Here is an 18,207-nt window from a genome sequence, read left to right on the forward strand (position 1 = left end):
TAAGTGAGCCAAAGGTTTTGGTCCTTTCCTTCACTGGTTTGCTTTAAAATAAATAAAAAAAAAAAGATAATGATTTATTGCATAACAACAACAACAAAAAGTCTTTATCTACAAAAATGGCCCTTGATCTACAGGTAAGGATTCTGAGCCTCTGATATATGTCAGGAGGACCCTTTTCAGGAAACTACTTGCCAGCTGGCAGAAAACCTAAGCCTCTCTGAGGATGTAGTACTTTCAAGTTTATTAAAGTACAAGGTGTAACCACACACAGCATTTTGACCAATTTTCCTGAGTTGCTAAGGAAAATGAGAGACCAGTGATCCAAAGCAACCAGTAATTAGTCCCGAGGGCACTTTTGACATTTAGAACATGTTATATTCAAAACATAAAACTTTATACAAATTCAGCAGTCCCACTTTCAACCTTCTTGACATAGTTTGTCCACCATCATAAAAAACTTTGTCACATAATTGTACATATAATTAACAGTTTTATTATCTTGACTCATTTCAAAAGAGTATGGGACTGTAGTATTAGAGTGGGTGTGGGGGAGTGGGCGCTGGATTTGCAGATCATTTGGTAATGTCCTCATTATTTGGATGAAGAAACTGAAGTCAAGACAATTAAAGTGATTGTCCTAAACTCAAAAAATGGCTCTTACAACTAGAACTCCTACTTTTTTCTAGGATAAATTTGTTAACTAATTAAAAATAATATATATTCAAAAAAAAAAAACTTTGTATGTACATTTTATTTCTCTACCCTGAGGACAGAGAAGGTTCCATACCCTAAAGCTACTTGGCTTCAAACACAAGTGATTTAGTGGCAAAGCAAATGTTTTGGATGATAACCTTAAAGGGCAGAGGTACATGTCAATGGAAGAGTGAAACTGGAAAAAAGTTCTGATTGTCGGATTTCTCTGAACAGCAGGGCTTTACGGGGCATCTAAACTCTACAGCTCAGTAACCATGAGAACATGAAGAAAAATTGCACTTGCCTGATAACTTAGCTCTGTCTTGCCTAGGCAACTCAGAAACCAAATTATTTTCACGTGAATAGTATTGATTGAGTCATATAATTCACTTTCATCTCATGGTAAATTAGGTGTTAGTAATATTTAATCATATTAAACTTGAAGCTTATTATGCTTTGTTCTTTAACCAGAGGATTAAAAGAAGTAGAGCATTGTTTTAATCCAGATCCTCCACAGAGTATTATTAGTGAATACAATTATAAGGAAAAAGGAGTAGAAACAACTCAATGAATGCTTTGTTGTGTTATGATTTACCAATAAGCTGAATAACAGAGATTTTTATTTTATACCTGTAAATATAGAGTTTAGAAGAGTTTGTCTTTTTTTTTTTCCTCAGTGAAACTTTGCCATTTACCTATTTAAATATTACCTATTTAATGTGGTCTTTACATATTAGTGGATATTTGTATCTGGATGAAATATGACCACATTTGGACATAAGACAAATGTTTCTTTCTCTCTCTTCTCACTGGCCTTTCAGTAGATAGAAGCAATTTGTAATTTGCTATCAGACAGATCTAGATTTAAACCTGTCTCAATGCTTCCTAGCTGGATAAATTACTTAATCTCTCCAGCAACCAGTTTACTCATTTCTAAAATGGGAACATATAACCCTAAGCTCTCAGGGTTGGTTTAAGGCTTAGGAGGGCAACATTTGAAACTCTCATATTCATAAACTCTCATATTGAATGATTAAAGCAATTTCAGACACTAAGATACCTAATTGGCTCAGGATCTATTTGGAATCAGTAAAGTTGTCTCTGTACCCCTTAAATCCCACCATGTAGGAAAACTGTGAATCACAGATATGTCTGATGGCTTACCTCTGCAGCATAGCTCACTCCATCTACTATGTGCTCGGAGCCATGATCATCAGCAGACCCCCAGTGAAGGTGAAACTGCCGTAACCTGTAGCTTCCAGTGAGAGGAACACCACGCAGAACTAAACAACAACATGTTTTACATTGTTAGCAAGAAAAAAATATTTAAATAAGCTGCTCAAACCACAACATCTCCCTGAATTACTCCATACATTCATGTCCTCCAAGGAATTTTTTACAAATGTGTCATTTGCTTTGCTGACAAGAATACCACTTTTAAATATGTGTAGATTGAAAATAGAACATTTTTAAAAGCTTAAAGCATCCACAATACAGATTTTTATGGAACACCTGGGAAATCATAACAGACATGCTGGTTAGAAAGGCATAGAAATTAGGACTTCTGAAAGGTAAAGAATGCTTGTGTTTACCTGAGGATACGTCAGCCTGTCTGAATAAGGATGTGACATGCAGAGCGGTCCAGTTTGAGCTTGGTAGAGCAGTGCAGCATTGTGGTTAGGGCACAGCCTTCAGCAATTAGAAGGCCTACACTCATGCTGCCTTTTCCTAATTATGTGATCTTGAACAAACTCTAACTTCTTTTTTTTTTTCTTGAGACAAGGTCTCGCCCTGTTGCCCAAGCTGATGCAATCACGGCTCATTGCAACCTCTAACTTCTGGGCTCAATTCGTCCTCCCACTTTAGCCTCCCGAGTAGCTAGAACTACAGGTGTGCACCACTACACCCAGCTAATTTTTTTTTTTGTTTTTGTTTTTTGTTTTTTTTGTAGAGACAGGGTCTCACTATGTTATCCAGGCTGGTCTCAAACTCCTGGCCTCAAGCGATCCTCCCAAAGTGCTATGATTACAGGCATGAGCTACCACACCTGGCCACAAACCCTAACTTCTAAGCTTTATCTTCCAAGTGTAACAACAAGATAGTAATAGGATCTCCTCCTAATGCTGTCATTAAAACAGAAGAAAAATTGAACACAAAGCACTTATTACTACCAGACACACAGTCAACACAATCAACACAGTTTTTTTTACTGTAAAAACAGGCAAAGCAAGCATACCTTTTGTCCTTAAATTCTATATTCTTGGGGAAATGTGAAATATAGGACAAAAATAATTTTTCAAAAATCTGTCATATCTTTGTCACTTTGACAAAGTACATTTGAGTAATTTCCTCAGTAAATATGATCTCTAAAACTATGACAATAAATCATATCTTAAGTATACAGAAAAGCTTCTTAATAGAAAACATAGTCCTAAATTGTCTCATCCTAATTAATCTTTATTGGGCATGTTTAAAGCATATGGGAGAATCAGGAAGCACTGGAAGCTAAATATACCGTAAGCATTATTAAATTTCCATGAACAGTCTTGGCATGGTGGCTCACACCTGTAATCCCAGTAATTTGGGAAGCCAAGGAGGGAGGATCGCTTGAGCCCAGGAGTTCAAGACCAGCCTGGGCAACATAGCAAGACCCCATCTTATTATTTAAATATATATTTATATTTATATACATTTAATATGTATATATTTAATATAAATATATATCTTTGATATTTAATATCTGTATATAGAAATATTATATATATTTTTTTTAGCTGGGTGTGGTGGTTCACACCTGTAATCCCAGCACTTTGGGAGGCTGAGGCAGGTGGATCACTTGAGGTCAGGGGTCTGAGACCAGCCTGGCCAACACGGTGAAACCCTGTCTCTACAAAAAGAAAAAAAAAATACAAAAATTAACCAAAAGTGCTCACTTGAACCCAGAAAGCAGAGGTTGCAGTATTTTGGGGTTTGGTATTTTTTTTTTTTTTTGAGACAAGGTCTCTCTCTGTTGCCCAGGCTGGAGTACAGTGGGGCTCAAACTCGCAGCCTCAATTAATCCTCCCACATCAGCCTCCCTAGCGGCTGGGACTACAGGCGCACACAGCTACGTCCAGCTAGTTGTATTTTTTTTTTTTGCAGTGATGGGGTTTCATCATATTGCCCAGGCTGGTCTCAAACTCCTGGTCTCAAGTGATCCTCCTGCCTCAGCCTCGCAAATTGCTGGGATTACAGGTGTGAGCCACCATACCAGCCTTAAATTTGACTGTTTAAAAAATTTGGTAATTTGCTAACCCTAGCCATTTTCCTAAACTACACTGTAGTCAGCTGTCTTGAATGACAAGCAAGCTGGCAACAGGATCTGTTTGCTCACGCATTTACTCTCTGCCAATTAGGATACAAATTCCTTTAAGGCAGAAACTGTTTTGGTCCCCTGTATCTCCAGTGCCCAGAGAGTACTTGAATCAATTAATATTACCACGATAAAATAAGAGACGTCACCTGTTAAAGCACTCTTCCACAAACTTTAGTTTGTAGGGATGCTACTGAAGTTACCTGGGAATCACTAAAAACTAAGTTCTTAGGACTAGTGAACCTGAGAATAATCACTTTACGGTAAACTTGTTCTCTGAAGTAAAGATACATGAACAGCACATCTGCAATTTGCTTGGAATCTAGAGAAACAAGAGCCAAGAGCACAAATCTGCCAGGATTACACCGAGAGAAAGACAGAGAGGGAGAGAGAGAGAGAGAAACCAAAGGACATAGATGTTCCCACTCAGTACGACCTTGTATTATTTAGGGAGTCAGAAGAACCTTCATTAAATCTGGCTTATTTTACTCAGAGCATATACACACCAAGCTAGTCTCTCATTCAACAATTATTAAGAGCTTACGATGGGCTAGCAATTATTCAATACTAAATATTCAATGATAAACAAGTTTCTCCTTATCCTTAAGAAACTTAGTCTAGTGAAGGAAACAAATAATCATAATAGAGCTTTATATAATTGTCACATTGTCATAGGTTACCAATTCATTTCCTAGCTATCTTGGCTCCTGGGGGGATTATACACCTATGGTATGTCCACCTACTAAATCTTTTTCTGTTTGTTGTTTGTTTTTGTTTTTGTTTTTGTTTTAAGAATATATAGCGTAAGATCTTGGGAATAATTTGTTTGACTTCAGGCAGTTACCTAGAACTAGATAATGGAAGCATGACTGAGAAATTGGCATTTTCTAGAGATAAAAATTAAAGAACAATCACTGAATTCATCAAGTTACTGCTCTTCCTAGCAGGACTTTCTTAATCAGAATACAACTTTCTTTTTGATATCTTTTTAAAATTTCAGCACACGTGTTTTATCCACAAAAAGAACACACACCATTATTGTTAGTAGTAGTAGTTACTCATTGTTATTGAGCGCCTACTATAATCCAAGAACTATTTCATTTATAAAATACAAAAATTAGTACCACATATTTTTTAAAAATAAAGGTTCCAACAATGAATAATGCTTAACTATTTAAGTGGTAAATGGTAAATATTAATTGATTTCTGGTGGTTTGTAACTTTATTGAGAGTTAATCTATGTATGCTAAGGTACCCTAATGTTATGTCATGGTATTTTCCATGTCTTTCCATCATACAAGTGTTGTTTTTTTTTTTTTTTTTTTTTTTTTTGTAACTTAAACACACATGTATTGAGCACCTACCATGTGCCAGGCACCATGCTAGGTAGGTAAGTAAGACATAGTTGTTGCTCATAGAGAGCTTTAGCTAAATGGAAAGACAGAGAAGCCAACTAGCAGTTACAACATAATGTGGAGAGTTCTGTGTTAGGAAAACTCCAGGATGCCCTGGGAGCCATAGCAAGGGTGGTAGGGCATCAGGTGAGGTTCCCAAAGCAGCGAGATACTGTTTGAGTCCAGGAAGACCAGGAGCTCAGGTGAGAACAGCTTTGTCTTTCTTCTTCAAACTACTATTTCCCCTGTATATTACAGCCAACTGGAAGTCTTCCTGAAGAATTTCATGAGCCAGGCATGGCACAGTGACTCATGCCTATAATCCCAGCACTTTGGAAAGCCAAGGCAGGTGGATTACTTGAGGCCAGGAGTTTCAGACCAACTTGACCAACATGGCGAAACCCTGTCTCTACGAAAAATGCCAGGAGTTCGAGACCAGCTTGACCAACATGGTGAAACCCTGTCTCTACTAAAAATACAAAAAATTAGTTGGGCATGGTGACATGCGCCTGTAATCCCAGCTACTCAGGAGGCTGAGGTGGGAGAATCACTTGAACCCAGGATGCAGAGGTTGTAGTGAGCTGAGATTGCACCACTGCACTCTAGCCTGGGTGACAGAGTGAGACCTTGTCTTAAAAAAAAAAAAAAAAAAAATTCATGAGCTAGGCATGGTAGTGTGCGACCGAGTGGGGAGAAGCAGTGGAGCCCAGGAGTTCTGGGCTTCAGTGAGTTATGGCTGGGCAGCTGCATTCCAGCCTGGGAACAAAGCAAGTGAAGAAAAGAAAGAGAGAGAGAGAGAAGCAGAAGGAGGAGGAAGGAGGGAAGGAGGAAGGAAGGGAAAAATTTCACATCCACCTCCTCCCTTTTGCTCCCTTTTGAAAGGATTTTTGGGTAGTACTCTAAAGGTTTAACTACGGAGCATGGATGTGTCCAGCCAAACACGCCCTCCAAGGACTATGAGGAAGATTTCATGCCTGTGGTTTATTGACATGCCTGAGGTGGGATTCAGGGTTAATCCTGGTCAAAAATGGCTTCTTTACAAAATGGAAACTGTTTTATTCAAATTAATGTGGTTTGCTACAGAAAGTATCTTTGTGTTTTTTATAGTTTACCAAAAATCAAAAAAAAAAAAAAAAACCAGCAAAAACTTGTTTAACTATGGTGATTTCTTCTTTTTAATTGATTTAATCTCCCAAGTCACCATGAAACAATCTCTTTTGGTTTATCTTGAGAAAAGAAGAATAAGAATCATGACCCATATTTACATAGCTACTGTCTCAGAGGACTACAAAGTACTTTATGGATATTTTCAATTAATCCTGGTAATTTTATTGTGAACTAGATAGGAAAAGGATCTTCATTTAAAAGAAAGAGCACACACTACTGATGACTAAGTGTCAAATCTGGAAACATAAATTGATTTCACTGATTAACCCGAAGTAGAAGGAAAATGACAGGAAGAGAAAAACAGAAGAGAGAGAGAGAAACCTGGGTTCTCACAGAGCAAAGTAGAGTAGAAAATTTTTACACTATGAATGTCTGCATTTATAAAAAATATACTTAAAGTTTTAGATGAAGTAAAATGTCATCATTTCTTATTCTAAAATGAGGAATGAGTAGCTTTACATTTTTTTTTTTTGAGATGGAATCTTGCTCTGTTGCCCAGGCTGGAGTGCAGTGGCATGATCTTGGCTCACTGCAATCTGCACCTCCTGGGTTCCAGCCATTCTCCTACCTCAGCCTCCTGAGTATCTGGGATTACAGGTGTGTGTCACCACTCCTGGCTAATTTTTGTATTTTAGTAGAGACAGGGTTTCACCATGTTGGCCAGGCTGGTCTCGAACTCTTGACCTCAGGTGATCTGCCCACCTCGGCCTCCGAAAGTGCTGGGATTACAGATGTGAGCCACCACACGAGGCCTTATTTTTTAATTTATTTATCTTTTTATTTTCTGAGACAGCTTCACTTTTTAAATGTTTGACATATTGTAAACAGTAACAAACTACACTTATGGGTGGTATAAACTTTGTATTTAGAAGACTTGGACACCTTTACAATATATCTATTACATTAACCACAAGAGATGGGGTCTCCCTATGTTGCCCAGCTGCCCTCAAACTCCTGGGCCTAACTAATCATCCTCCTTCCTCAGTAGTGGGGTCTACCAGTGTGTGTCAGCATGCCTGACTTAACCACTTTTATTAACATAGATTCACAAAACCGAGGGGTTGAAAGAAATATAGTTGAACATGTATATAAAAGGCCAGGTCCCTCCTTACTTGGCATTTCCTCCAAAAAGTTGAAAATACCATCTATTTATTTGTCTTTATGCATTTTTTACAATGCTTTGATGAAAATGTACTACTTAGGCCAGTGTAGTGGCTCCCAGCACTTTGGGAGACTGAGGCAGGCGGATCCGTTGAGCCCCTGAGTTCAAGATCAGCCTGGGCAATATGGCAAAACCTTTTCTCTATGAAAAATACAAAAATTAGCTGGGCACGGGAGCACTTGCCTGTGGTCCCAGCTACTCAGGAGGCTGAGGCAGGAGGATTGCTTGAGCCCAGGAGGTCAAGGCTGCAGTGAGCCATGATTGCACCACTGCACTCCAGCCTAGGCAGCAGAGTGAGACGTTGTCCCAAAAAAAAATTAATAAATAAATAAGAAAAAAAAGGCCGGGCGCAGTGGCTCACACCTGTAATCCCAGCACTTTGGGAGGCCGAGGCGTGCGAATCACCTGAGGTCAGGAGTTCGAGACCAGCCTGATTAACATGGAGAAACCACGTCTCTACTAAAAACACAAAATTGGCTGGGCATGGTGGCACATGCCCATAATCCCAGCTACTTGGGGGGCGGAGGCAGGAGAATTGCTTGAACCCGGAAGGCACAGGTTGCGATGAGCCAAGATTGTGCCATTGCACTCCAGCCTGGGCAACAAGAGTGAAACTCCATCTCAAAAAAAAAGAAAAAAATCTTACCACTTTTATGAATTTGACAAATATGAAGAAGAAATGTGGTTGGGCTTATAATTTTTACTAACAATAAGGCTTTACATAAATACAAGATATTACTACTAATCTAAATCTAGGCTCAATTAATAAGTAAAAACTTTCTTTCAATTAAGGATTTTTAAAAATTAACTATATTTTTTCATTAATATAGCAAATACAGCATCATCCTGATCTTAGATTAAAAATAAAAACAATCTGTCAGAGGCCCTAAAAAGTGTTTCCAAATATGATTCTCTCTAATACTTTATCTCATCTTACATTTAAACTTGATACCTTGGGCAGAATCTCTGCTTGGGCAGTAGATAGTCTGAAGAAGGATTAAACATTCATATCAAGGAAATGTTTTTTCATCACTTACTTAATAAATTAACAAATAATCTATGAGTCCATTATTTATTCATGGTGTGAAAGACACTATCCCAAGAACTAATCATTAAACGAAATGATTACATGTTCTAGAAAAAAGTACTAATAGGGAATATACAGTAAAAAAGTTTCATGCATTTATTTTTTTAAAAAATTAAGCTTCTACTTTCCCTCCCTTCAATGTCCATTGTTAGCAGAATGGTACATAAATTATGATACAAGCATAGCTAATACAATTCAACTTTTAAAATTATTTTATTTTTATTTTTATCTTTGGAGACAGGATCTTGCTCTGTCACCCAGGCTGAGTCCAGTGGTGCTATCATGGCTCATTGCAGGCTTGACCTTCTGAAGTCAAGCAATCCTCCTGCCTCAGCCTCCAGAGTAGCTGGGACTACAGGCACACCCCACCATGCCTGATTAATGTTTTATTTTTTGTAGAGATAAGTTCTCACTATGTTGCCCAAGCTGGTCTTGAACTCCTGGACATAAGCAATCCTCCCACCTCAGCCCCTCAAAGTGCTGGGATTATACATGTGAGCCACCACACCCGGCTGCAGTTTAGCTTTTTAAACAAGATATATTTTAATCTGGAAAGATGTCTATAAAATATTTTTAAACGGGAAAAAATTTCAGAGTTATATAGCATTATTCCAAATGTATTTTTAATAAGAAAATGCAAAACAAGGATGATACACATGTATGTATACATAACTAAGCACCGAAATATTATGGAAGAAATAACATTAGTTACTTCAGGAGAGATTGTGGGAAGAAAGAGACATTAATATTTGTCATATGTTCCCATATTGTTTTATTTACTATGAGTGGATATTACTTTGGCAATTAAAGTAACAGAATAAGATTTTTTTTAAACTAACCTTTTTCTATTAAAGCATGTACTAAATGGCATTATAGGTTTGCAAATAATGCTAAAATAATTATGGCTAAAACTTTGCAGAAACAAATCATGAAATATCTATAAAAACTATTAAACTTCAATATTTTTATAATGGTAAATGCTAAGTGAAGTTATCATAACAAGCTAAGGTCAATTTTAAATTATCATGCAACATATCCTTTTCCAAATACTCTTTATTATTTTAAGGTAAGATTATCTGAAGGTTCAAATATATAACAAGATATCTTAATTCACACGAAGAAAAAATATGCTTCAATTTGACAAATTCCAGGTCTAGCAAAAACAAAACATGAAAGATTAGAGAGTGTATTCTGGGCGCGGTGGCTCACGCCTGTAATCCCAGCACTTTGGGAGGCCGAGGCAGGCAGATCACGAAGTCAGGAGATCAAGACCATCCTGGCCAACATGGTGAAACCCTGTCTCTACTAAAAATACAAAAAAAGTAGCTGGGTATAGTGGCGTGCGCCTGTAATCCCAGTTACTCGGGAGGCTGAGGCAGGAGAATCGCTTGAACTTAGGAGGCGGAGGTTGCAATAAGCCGAGATCGCGCCACTACACTTCAGCCTGGCGACAGAGCGAGCCTCCGTCTCAAAAAAAGAAAAAAAAAAACGGTGTAGTCTAATCATTCAAACCCTTCACCCACCACCACACACACACAAAAAAGAAAAGCCATCCTGATTTGTTCTCTGTGTCATCAAAGTCAATATTGAAGGAATGGCCGCTGTTGCTGATGATTTTAGCTGACCTTGGGTCATACTTGATACTAAGTGGTCGGAGGGAAGAGTCATATTTCACTTCTTTGGTTTTAGTCTCAATCGGAGATTGCTGATCACCATCAGCAATAGGGAAAAATTCCTTCCAGTGAATACGACCTTAAATACATAGGACCAAAAGAAAAGGATTAAATTAGTTATTTCTTCAACAAACATACATTGAGTATAACACACTGTGCTTGAAATTGAAGAAAACACAAAGATTAATAAAATGAGATTCTTGTCTTCAGGACCTTGGCATCTAATTGTTTTTTTTACAAGATTAGTTGTTTTTATTATAGATGTGGGAAACTCTTGGTGTGCCTTAAGTCATGTTCAGAATTAAAGTAACGCTTGTAGACAAAAGAGTCTGTAAATTTTATAAAGTACTCTCCAAAGGTAACCTTCTACCAAACTAAAAACAATAATACAATTCATCATTGAAAACAATGACATTCAGTCTCAGCTCCAAGAATGAGCTGTTGCTCCAGAGTTCAAGTTTGCAGACTGGAAGAGTCAAAAAAAGCTGGGAAAGCCATAAAGCAAAGAAAGGTTGTCATTCTTAAAGATGCTGTGCTTACTTCTTTATTCTTCCTTCTATCACTCAGTGCTATCTTCTAGTGTCACTCAGGCCTCCACTCAATTACTTGTGATGTGCAACAGGCATACCAAGGAAACATACAAATTTTTCACCTAGGATAATCCAAATAAAATGGCTGCACCGTGTCAGGAAATGTAATATTGTTGATTATCTGCAGTGGAGTCAGATTGTAATTTATTTCTCTGTTTCTTCATTTCAGAAGGTTCTTCTATGGTTATTTTGCCAATGTTACATTTGAATTTCAACACAAGAGAAAGGTGTCATCCTGGTCCTCTATTCAAAACGTCAAAATCGTATCAATTTCACAAATCAGACATGTTAGGGAAATTGAAATGAGCCAATCAGCTGACAGTTCCCTTTTCAATCCTCTTCACTTCTTTGGAAGACTCTATAAAGTCTTGCCTCTCAAAATCAGCAGCAAAACTGTAGTTTCATGTAAGTTCCACGTCATTCTACAGATGTGAGTCACTTTATAGGTTATAGGTTCTTATTCTCTCTACTATTCCTGAAATTTATACAGCTATCACCACCTACACTGGGCTACTGACTAAGGTTTACCCACCTATTTTGCTAACCAATCTTTCACTAAAAATTAAGTACTAATTAAAACATCATAGCATGACAATTAATTAAACATGTTACTAATGCAACCAAAAACATTTTAAAATGATAAAATTTAGAGTGATATTTAAAGAAATGCAATATATCACAATCATCAACAAACTTTAAAGCATAAAATTATAAATGTTTTTTATTTTTTTTTGAGACAGGTTCTTGCTCTGTTGCCCAGGCTGGAATGCAGAGGTGTGATCTCAGCTCACTGCAGCCTCAACTTCCCAGACTCAAACAATCCTTCCACCTCAGCCTCCCAAGTAGCTAAGACTACAGGTGTGCACCACCACACCCAGCTACTTTTATAAAAAACTTTTTTTGTTGAAAGTCTCACTATAGGCTGCTCTCAAACTCATGGGCTCAAGTGACCTGCATGTCTCAGCTTCCTGAATTGTTGGGATTACAGGCATGAGCCACCACGCCTGGCCCAAACTCTAAATCTAATACTGCTTACTATGCCTCATTTTTGCAAAAGAGAACTCACACATACATACATTCTTTCATATATCCTTCAGGCACAAAAAGTCATAGCATAAATATATAACTACACACTCAGCTTAAAAGATGTCATCTGACAAACTGGACTTCAAAGCCACTTGAGCATCAAAAGTCCTTGCTTAGAATGTATTACAGAAAAAGCCTTGTTTATTCAATACTTTTACCATCTTTCTGAGTACTTTTTCTATATATAACCTAGATCTTTTTTCCCCCTTAATTCAGAAAAAGCCTTCTATTTCACTGCCACAAAGTAAGAGTTAACCTAACAAAAATTCAATTTCAAATACGCAATGCATGTGTCACAACATGCAGGTGACATTCTTCCAATCAATAGAGTTGCTTTCTTCTCCTAATTGCTTTGCTCTCCTATTTCCAGTCATTTATAAACAGAACTATTTTTAAAAGAAGTCAAAGCAAAATAAAATAAAAGTAATAATACTTTGTATCACATTCCCAATATTATCTACTAACTACCATAGTCAGTTCAGTACCCTGCCTCTTAAAGAGGTCCCCTTTTTCAATCTTTCCAAAAAAAATTTCCTCCTCCTCCTCCTCCTCCTTGTCCCCCCCATGACCCTGCAGGCTAGTCTGGAACTCCTGGCCTCAGGCAATCCTCCCATCTCAGTCTTTTGAGTAGCTGGGATTACAGGTGGAAGCCACCAGAATTCTTTTATTTATTTATTTATTTTTTGAGATGGAGTTTCGCTCTTGTTGCCCAGGCTGGAGCGCAATGGCGTGATCTCGGCTCACTGCAACCTCTGCCTCCCAGGTTCAAGCAATTCTCCTGCCTCAGCCCCCCAATTAGCTGGGATTACAGGCATGCGCCACCACGCCCAGCTAATTTTGTATTTTTAGTAGAAACGAGATTTCTCCATGTTGGTCAGGCTGGCCTTGAACTTCCAATCTCAGGTGATCCACCCACCTTGGCCTCCCAAATTGCTGGGATTACAGGTATGAGCCACCGCACCCGGCCAGCATAATTCTTAATTAGAGATATGTGGTGGTTGCTCAACTGATTTAGGAACTTTTAAATACCTACAGTGATATACACTTTTCAGTGATGTCACATTCCCTAAACTAAACATAATAAAGTAGTCAAAGGTTAGGGAAAGAATCCTAAGTTATTTGTGAAGGCAGTACCCTTTCAGGGCTTCAAGTCTTGATGTTTCATTTTATCAGTGTTGCTATTCCCAGCTTAAGTTTCCTTTTATCTGCTCAGTCACCGGTTTTACCAATGTTTGTGGCTCATGCCTGTAATTCCAGTACTTTGGGAGGCCAAGGCAGGTGGATCACTTGATGTCTGGAGTTCTAGACCAGCCAGGCCAACATGACGAAACCTTGTCTCTACTAAAAAGTCAAAAATTAGCCAGGCATGGTGGCTCGTGCCTATAATCCCAGCTACTTGGTGGGGCTGAGGCTGGAGAATTGCTTGAACCCAGGAGATGGAGATGGCAGTGAGCCAAGATAGTGCCACTGCACTCCAGCCTGGGCAACAGGGCAAGACTCGTCTCAAAAACAATAAACAAACAAACAAAAAACTTGCCTAGTTAGTAGATAATACATTTCCAATAGGATTTTCCCAATCTTTCTCTGAAGACCACACCTTTTAGTAAGGATGTTGTATTCAGAGAGAGATTGCATCTAAAAGAAGGGAATGGCTAATTCCTAACAGAACAATTCCTAACAGAAATACAAAATCACTCCTTATTAATGGCTTTGCTAAGATGAATTTTTAAAATTCCTGAAATAAGCTTCATTCAGGTGAATAATTTCTAACCTACTAAAGAGTAATCAATATCCATTGATTGAAATACCCTTCTTCTTCCTAACTACCATAAAGGCGCAGTTGGGACTCAATGACTATTAAATAACTCTAATAAAAACGACTTCAGCAGAGAGGGAAGTGAAAAAAGATTTGTCATATTTTCCCCCTAAACATTCACTGGAAATTAGCAAAATGTAAGATTATAATTATGGCCTTAATCAAGAAGAAATCTGACTATATACCTTTTATTATTAAAGTTATAAATGTCACCTGCTGCCATTTTTAAACTAGCATGTTTAAAAACAGGCTACAATTAGAAATTAAACAGGCTACAATTAGAAATGGAATTTTTCTGTTAGTTTGTGAAATTAAACTTTCTATAAAATTTGACCATTCTATACTGTTTAATCATGTACATGCTAATAGAAGGAAAGTATTATTGTCACTGCGATTATTTCAAATAATGATTATTTAAACAATCAGTTCAGTTTAACGTAGGAACAAGAAAAAATGTTTTACTTTTGATAATGTGTGATATACAAGAAGAAAAGTGTATGTCATTATTATTTATCCTATTAATACATTTCTATCAATGAATTATAATTTCAGTAATCCTTTGCTCACCCTGCAAGGATGAGCGTGGAAAGAGAGGAAGAGTGGAGAAGTAGCCCACAATGTAACTTCATTTCCCAGCGAGAACCTGAACCCTTACTAAAGTCCCCAGTAGTAGTCAGCCAACTGCAAATTGCTGTGGGAATATTTACAGTAACAGCTATTAGGAAACATGCAGTATTTTGTTTGCCACGAAGCCAACTTAATCTTCAGTGTCACAATGCAAGCTAAGATTTCCTAAATATATTTTCAAAGATTTTCTATGATTTGTTTCTCCTAAGTGAATAGTGAGCTTAAAAGACTGAAAGCGAACTTGTCCTTATTTCATTAAAGTGTGTCATCAGACTTCTAATCTCCAAGCCTGTAATTGATAAGTGGCTGTTACTAGGCAAAGTCCTTGGCTTTTCAGATGAAGGTGAACGCACACGTATGAACACTTGGGAGTTTGGGGAATCCTGATAGAGATAACACACACCATCGCTCACATCCACTACCAACAACCCGTCTACCCTGACAAGACTGCTCTCCGCTGCCTGCACTGGGCTCCGAGTTGTGCTGCTTAGTTTAAAGAGGAACCGAAAAGTTTCTCAATGTGCGAGCCCAGTGTGTGGTCGGCGAGCGCAGGGGCGTCGCGCTAGTCCTCTCGCCCCCCGCACAAAGCCCGCCTTGGATCAGGAAAAGGCTCTCACCGTTGTGCTCGCGGTATCCCCAGCTGAGCCTCAACATCGTCCCTCGGGGTGGAAGGCAGGGGAAGATGTGACTGAGCAGCGAGAGAGCGGAGGGAGCGGGGAGGGGCCCGGGAGGGAGCCTGCTGGGGCGGGACCGCGGGGCGCCGGCGGCCGGAGTGCGAGACCGTGAACCTGGCCCGGGGCGCTCCCGCCTGCGTCCTCCAGGAGGCAGAGGGGTGCGGGGAAGGCGCCCGCGCCGCTGGCTGAGTTCTGGGCGCGAGTTGTTCATAGTTTGGACTCGGTAATGAGATATTTGAGTTAGAGAGAGAGACGGAGAGAGAAAGGTTTCCGGGGGGAATCTCCTGCCTTCTGAGAAGGAGTCACTCGGGAGAGGAAAGTGTCGCCTAGAGGGCTTCCAGGAAGTAAATGAGTCACCAGATCCTGGAACTGCCAGGCTGGGAGGTGGGGATCCCGGTGGAGGCGCAGAAGAGGTCGGTGATGGTCGTGGCAGTGGTGATTACAAATACAAAACAATAATGACGATGGTAATCACCACCATTGAAAAATAACTACTTATTAAGGGCTTATCGTGGGCGAGGGTCTTAGCTAAGACTTTTACCCACGTCTTCCCATTAGATCCTCTCAGCATTTCCTCGAGAAACACGTGGCTTAAGAGACACTAGGTAACCTGCCCCAGGTCGCACAGCTAAAGCGGGCGGGGTCGCTGTTAGAGAGGACCGGCTCCCCGTCCTGGGCTGCCTCCATTACCCATTCATCCTTTCCTTGCCTCTTCCTCTCACTCTGCAGGCTTGTGGCTTGGTGAGTGAGGAAACCAAAACCAGCTGTTGAGATTTGGTCCCAAAATTGTGCTGCCTTCCTGACCCCGCAAGAAAGGTTTTCAGGACATCTTTCCTGGATGCTTGGTGGGCTTGTTACCCAAGGACTGGAGTCAGAACTAGCCGCAGAGCCTTGAATTTCTGGCCTGGAGTAGTGAGTGTTCTGGGTTCAAAGTGAAAAATAAAAATCAGGTACATGAACCACTTTCTACCTCCTTGTCTCGGGTCAACTACCTCATATTTTATAAATCCAAGCAACCTCTTTGTAAGGAACCTAGTAAACCCATTTTCAGTAACTTGGATGATTTGGTATGTCAAGATGAATAATGTTCTTAACGTTCTAAGTAAATATTAGTTCTCGATACCCAATAATAGTGGTTACATGAATGGATGAATGACTGAATAGATCAAAATTGTTAAAGAAATTTTGGTCGGTGGTTTTCAAATACTTCCCAAATTGTTACTTTTATTGCTTGGGTACACAGTTTGTAACCACCCAATGGGTTTACCTTGCCTGCTGTCAAGACACAGCTGATTTATCAAGACAGGGGAATTGCAATAAATAAAGGGTAATTCATGTAGAGCCGGCTGTGCAGAAGACTGGAGTTTTATTATTACACAAATCAGTCTCTGCAAGCATTGGGGATCAAAGTTTTTAAGGACAATTTGGTGGGTGGGGGAGAGCTAGCAAGTCAGGAGACCTGATTGTTTGGGTCAGAGGTGAAATCACAGGGAGTCAAAGCTGTCTTGCACTAAGTCAGTTCCTGGGTGGGGGCCATGGGATCAGATGAGCCAGTTTATCGAGCTGGGTGGTGCCTGCTGATCCATCAAGTGCAGGGTCTGCAACATATCTCAAGCACTGGTCTTAGGCTTTACAATAGTGATGTTATTCCCAGGAGCAATTTGGGGAGGGTCAGAATCATACAGCCTTCAGCTGTGTAAATCCTAAACCATAATTTCTAATCTTTTGACTAAATTTTTAGTCCTACAAAGGCGGTCTAGTCCCCTGGCAAGAAGGTTTGTTTTGGGAAAGGGCTGTTATTGTCTTTGTTCTAAACTATAAACTGTGTTCCTCCTCAAAGTTAGTTCAGCCTATGCCTAGGAATGAATAAGGACAGCTTGGAAGTTAGAAATAAGATGGAATTGGTTAGGTCTGATCTCTTTCACTGTCTCAATTATAATTTTGCAGTAGTGGTTTCAAGTTCCTTCTTGTTTAAATTCATAGCGCAGTCTATATAATTTTCTAAAACAGCAACCTAAGTATTGGCACAATCAAATTACCTTTCATAGGAAACTAGTTAGATCATCTGTAGAGCATCCATCATTCAATGGACTTCTTTTTTTTTTTTTGAGATGGAATTTCACTCTTGTTGCCCAGGCTGGAGTGCAATGGTGCGATCTCGGCTTACTGCAACCTCCACCTCCTGGGTTCAAGGGATTCTCCTGCCTCAGCCTCCAGAGAAGCTGGGATTACAAGCATGCATTACTACTCCTGGCTAATTTTTGTATTTTTAGTAGAGATGGGGTTTCACCATGTTGGTCAGGCTGGTCTCCAACTCCTGACCTGAGGTGATCCACCGGCCTCGACCTCCCAAAGTGCTGGGATTAGAGATGTGAGCCACCGCACACAGCGGTGCGCACTATTGTCCATTTATAAAAAGAATGAAGATCTCCATGAGCAGAGCAGATGTAAAGTGAGTCCTGGGATGTATTGAGGTTGTGGGGGTGGGGGAAGCAAAAGAACAAAAGAATGTATATAATAGACTGCATGTTTAAGAAAAAAATAGAAATAAGAACCTGCACACATATTTTCAGATTTTTACCAAAAAAGTAGAGAATAAGCCATAAATTAATAAAAATAGTTCCTTGTAGAGGATGAGTGTGAATGGACTGGAAGTGTCAGAGGCAATGGAACCACAGCAACTCCATTCAAACCTTATTATATGCTAATTATAATGCATTCACATGCTAAAAGACACTCCCACCAGCCCTATGACAGTTTACAAATACCATGACAACATTTGGAAATTACCCTATATGATCTAAAAGTGGGAGGAGCCCTCAGTTCTAGGAAATCCCCACCCATTTCCCAGAAAACTCATGTGTAATCCACCCCTTGTTTAGCATG

At 39.3% G+C, this 18,207-nt stretch overlaps 1 protein-coding gene across 1 annotated transcript in view; it reads right to left on the bottom strand.

Annotated features, from left to right (window-relative positions):
• Positions 1 to 15,426, bottom strand: part of LOC134740004 (carbonic anhydrase 13-like) — a 37,960-nt gene extending 22,534 nt beyond the window's left edge. The window contains exons 1-3 of the mRNA XM_063668744.1: positions 15,265 to 15,426; positions 10,412 to 10,607; positions 1,858 to 1,978 (exon numbers count right to left, since the gene is read on the bottom strand). Of these exons, the coding sequence (XP_063524814.1) occupies positions 1,858 to 1,978; positions 10,412 to 10,607; positions 15,265 to 15,301 (354 nt within the window). The 5' untranslated portion in view covers positions 15,302 to 15,426. The remainder of the gene's footprint in view (positions 1 to 1,857; positions 1,979 to 10,411; positions 10,608 to 15,264) is intronic.
• Between the last annotated feature and the right edge of the window lie 2,781 nt (positions 15,427 to 18,207).

The sequence above is a fragment of the Pongo pygmaeus genome, chromosome 7 (genome assembly GCF_028885625.2).
Source record: "Pongo pygmaeus isolate AG05252 chromosome 7, NHGRI_mPonPyg2-v2.0_pri, whole genome shotgun sequence".
NCBI lineage: Eukaryota > Metazoa > Chordata > Mammalia > Primates > Hominidae > Pongo > Pongo pygmaeus.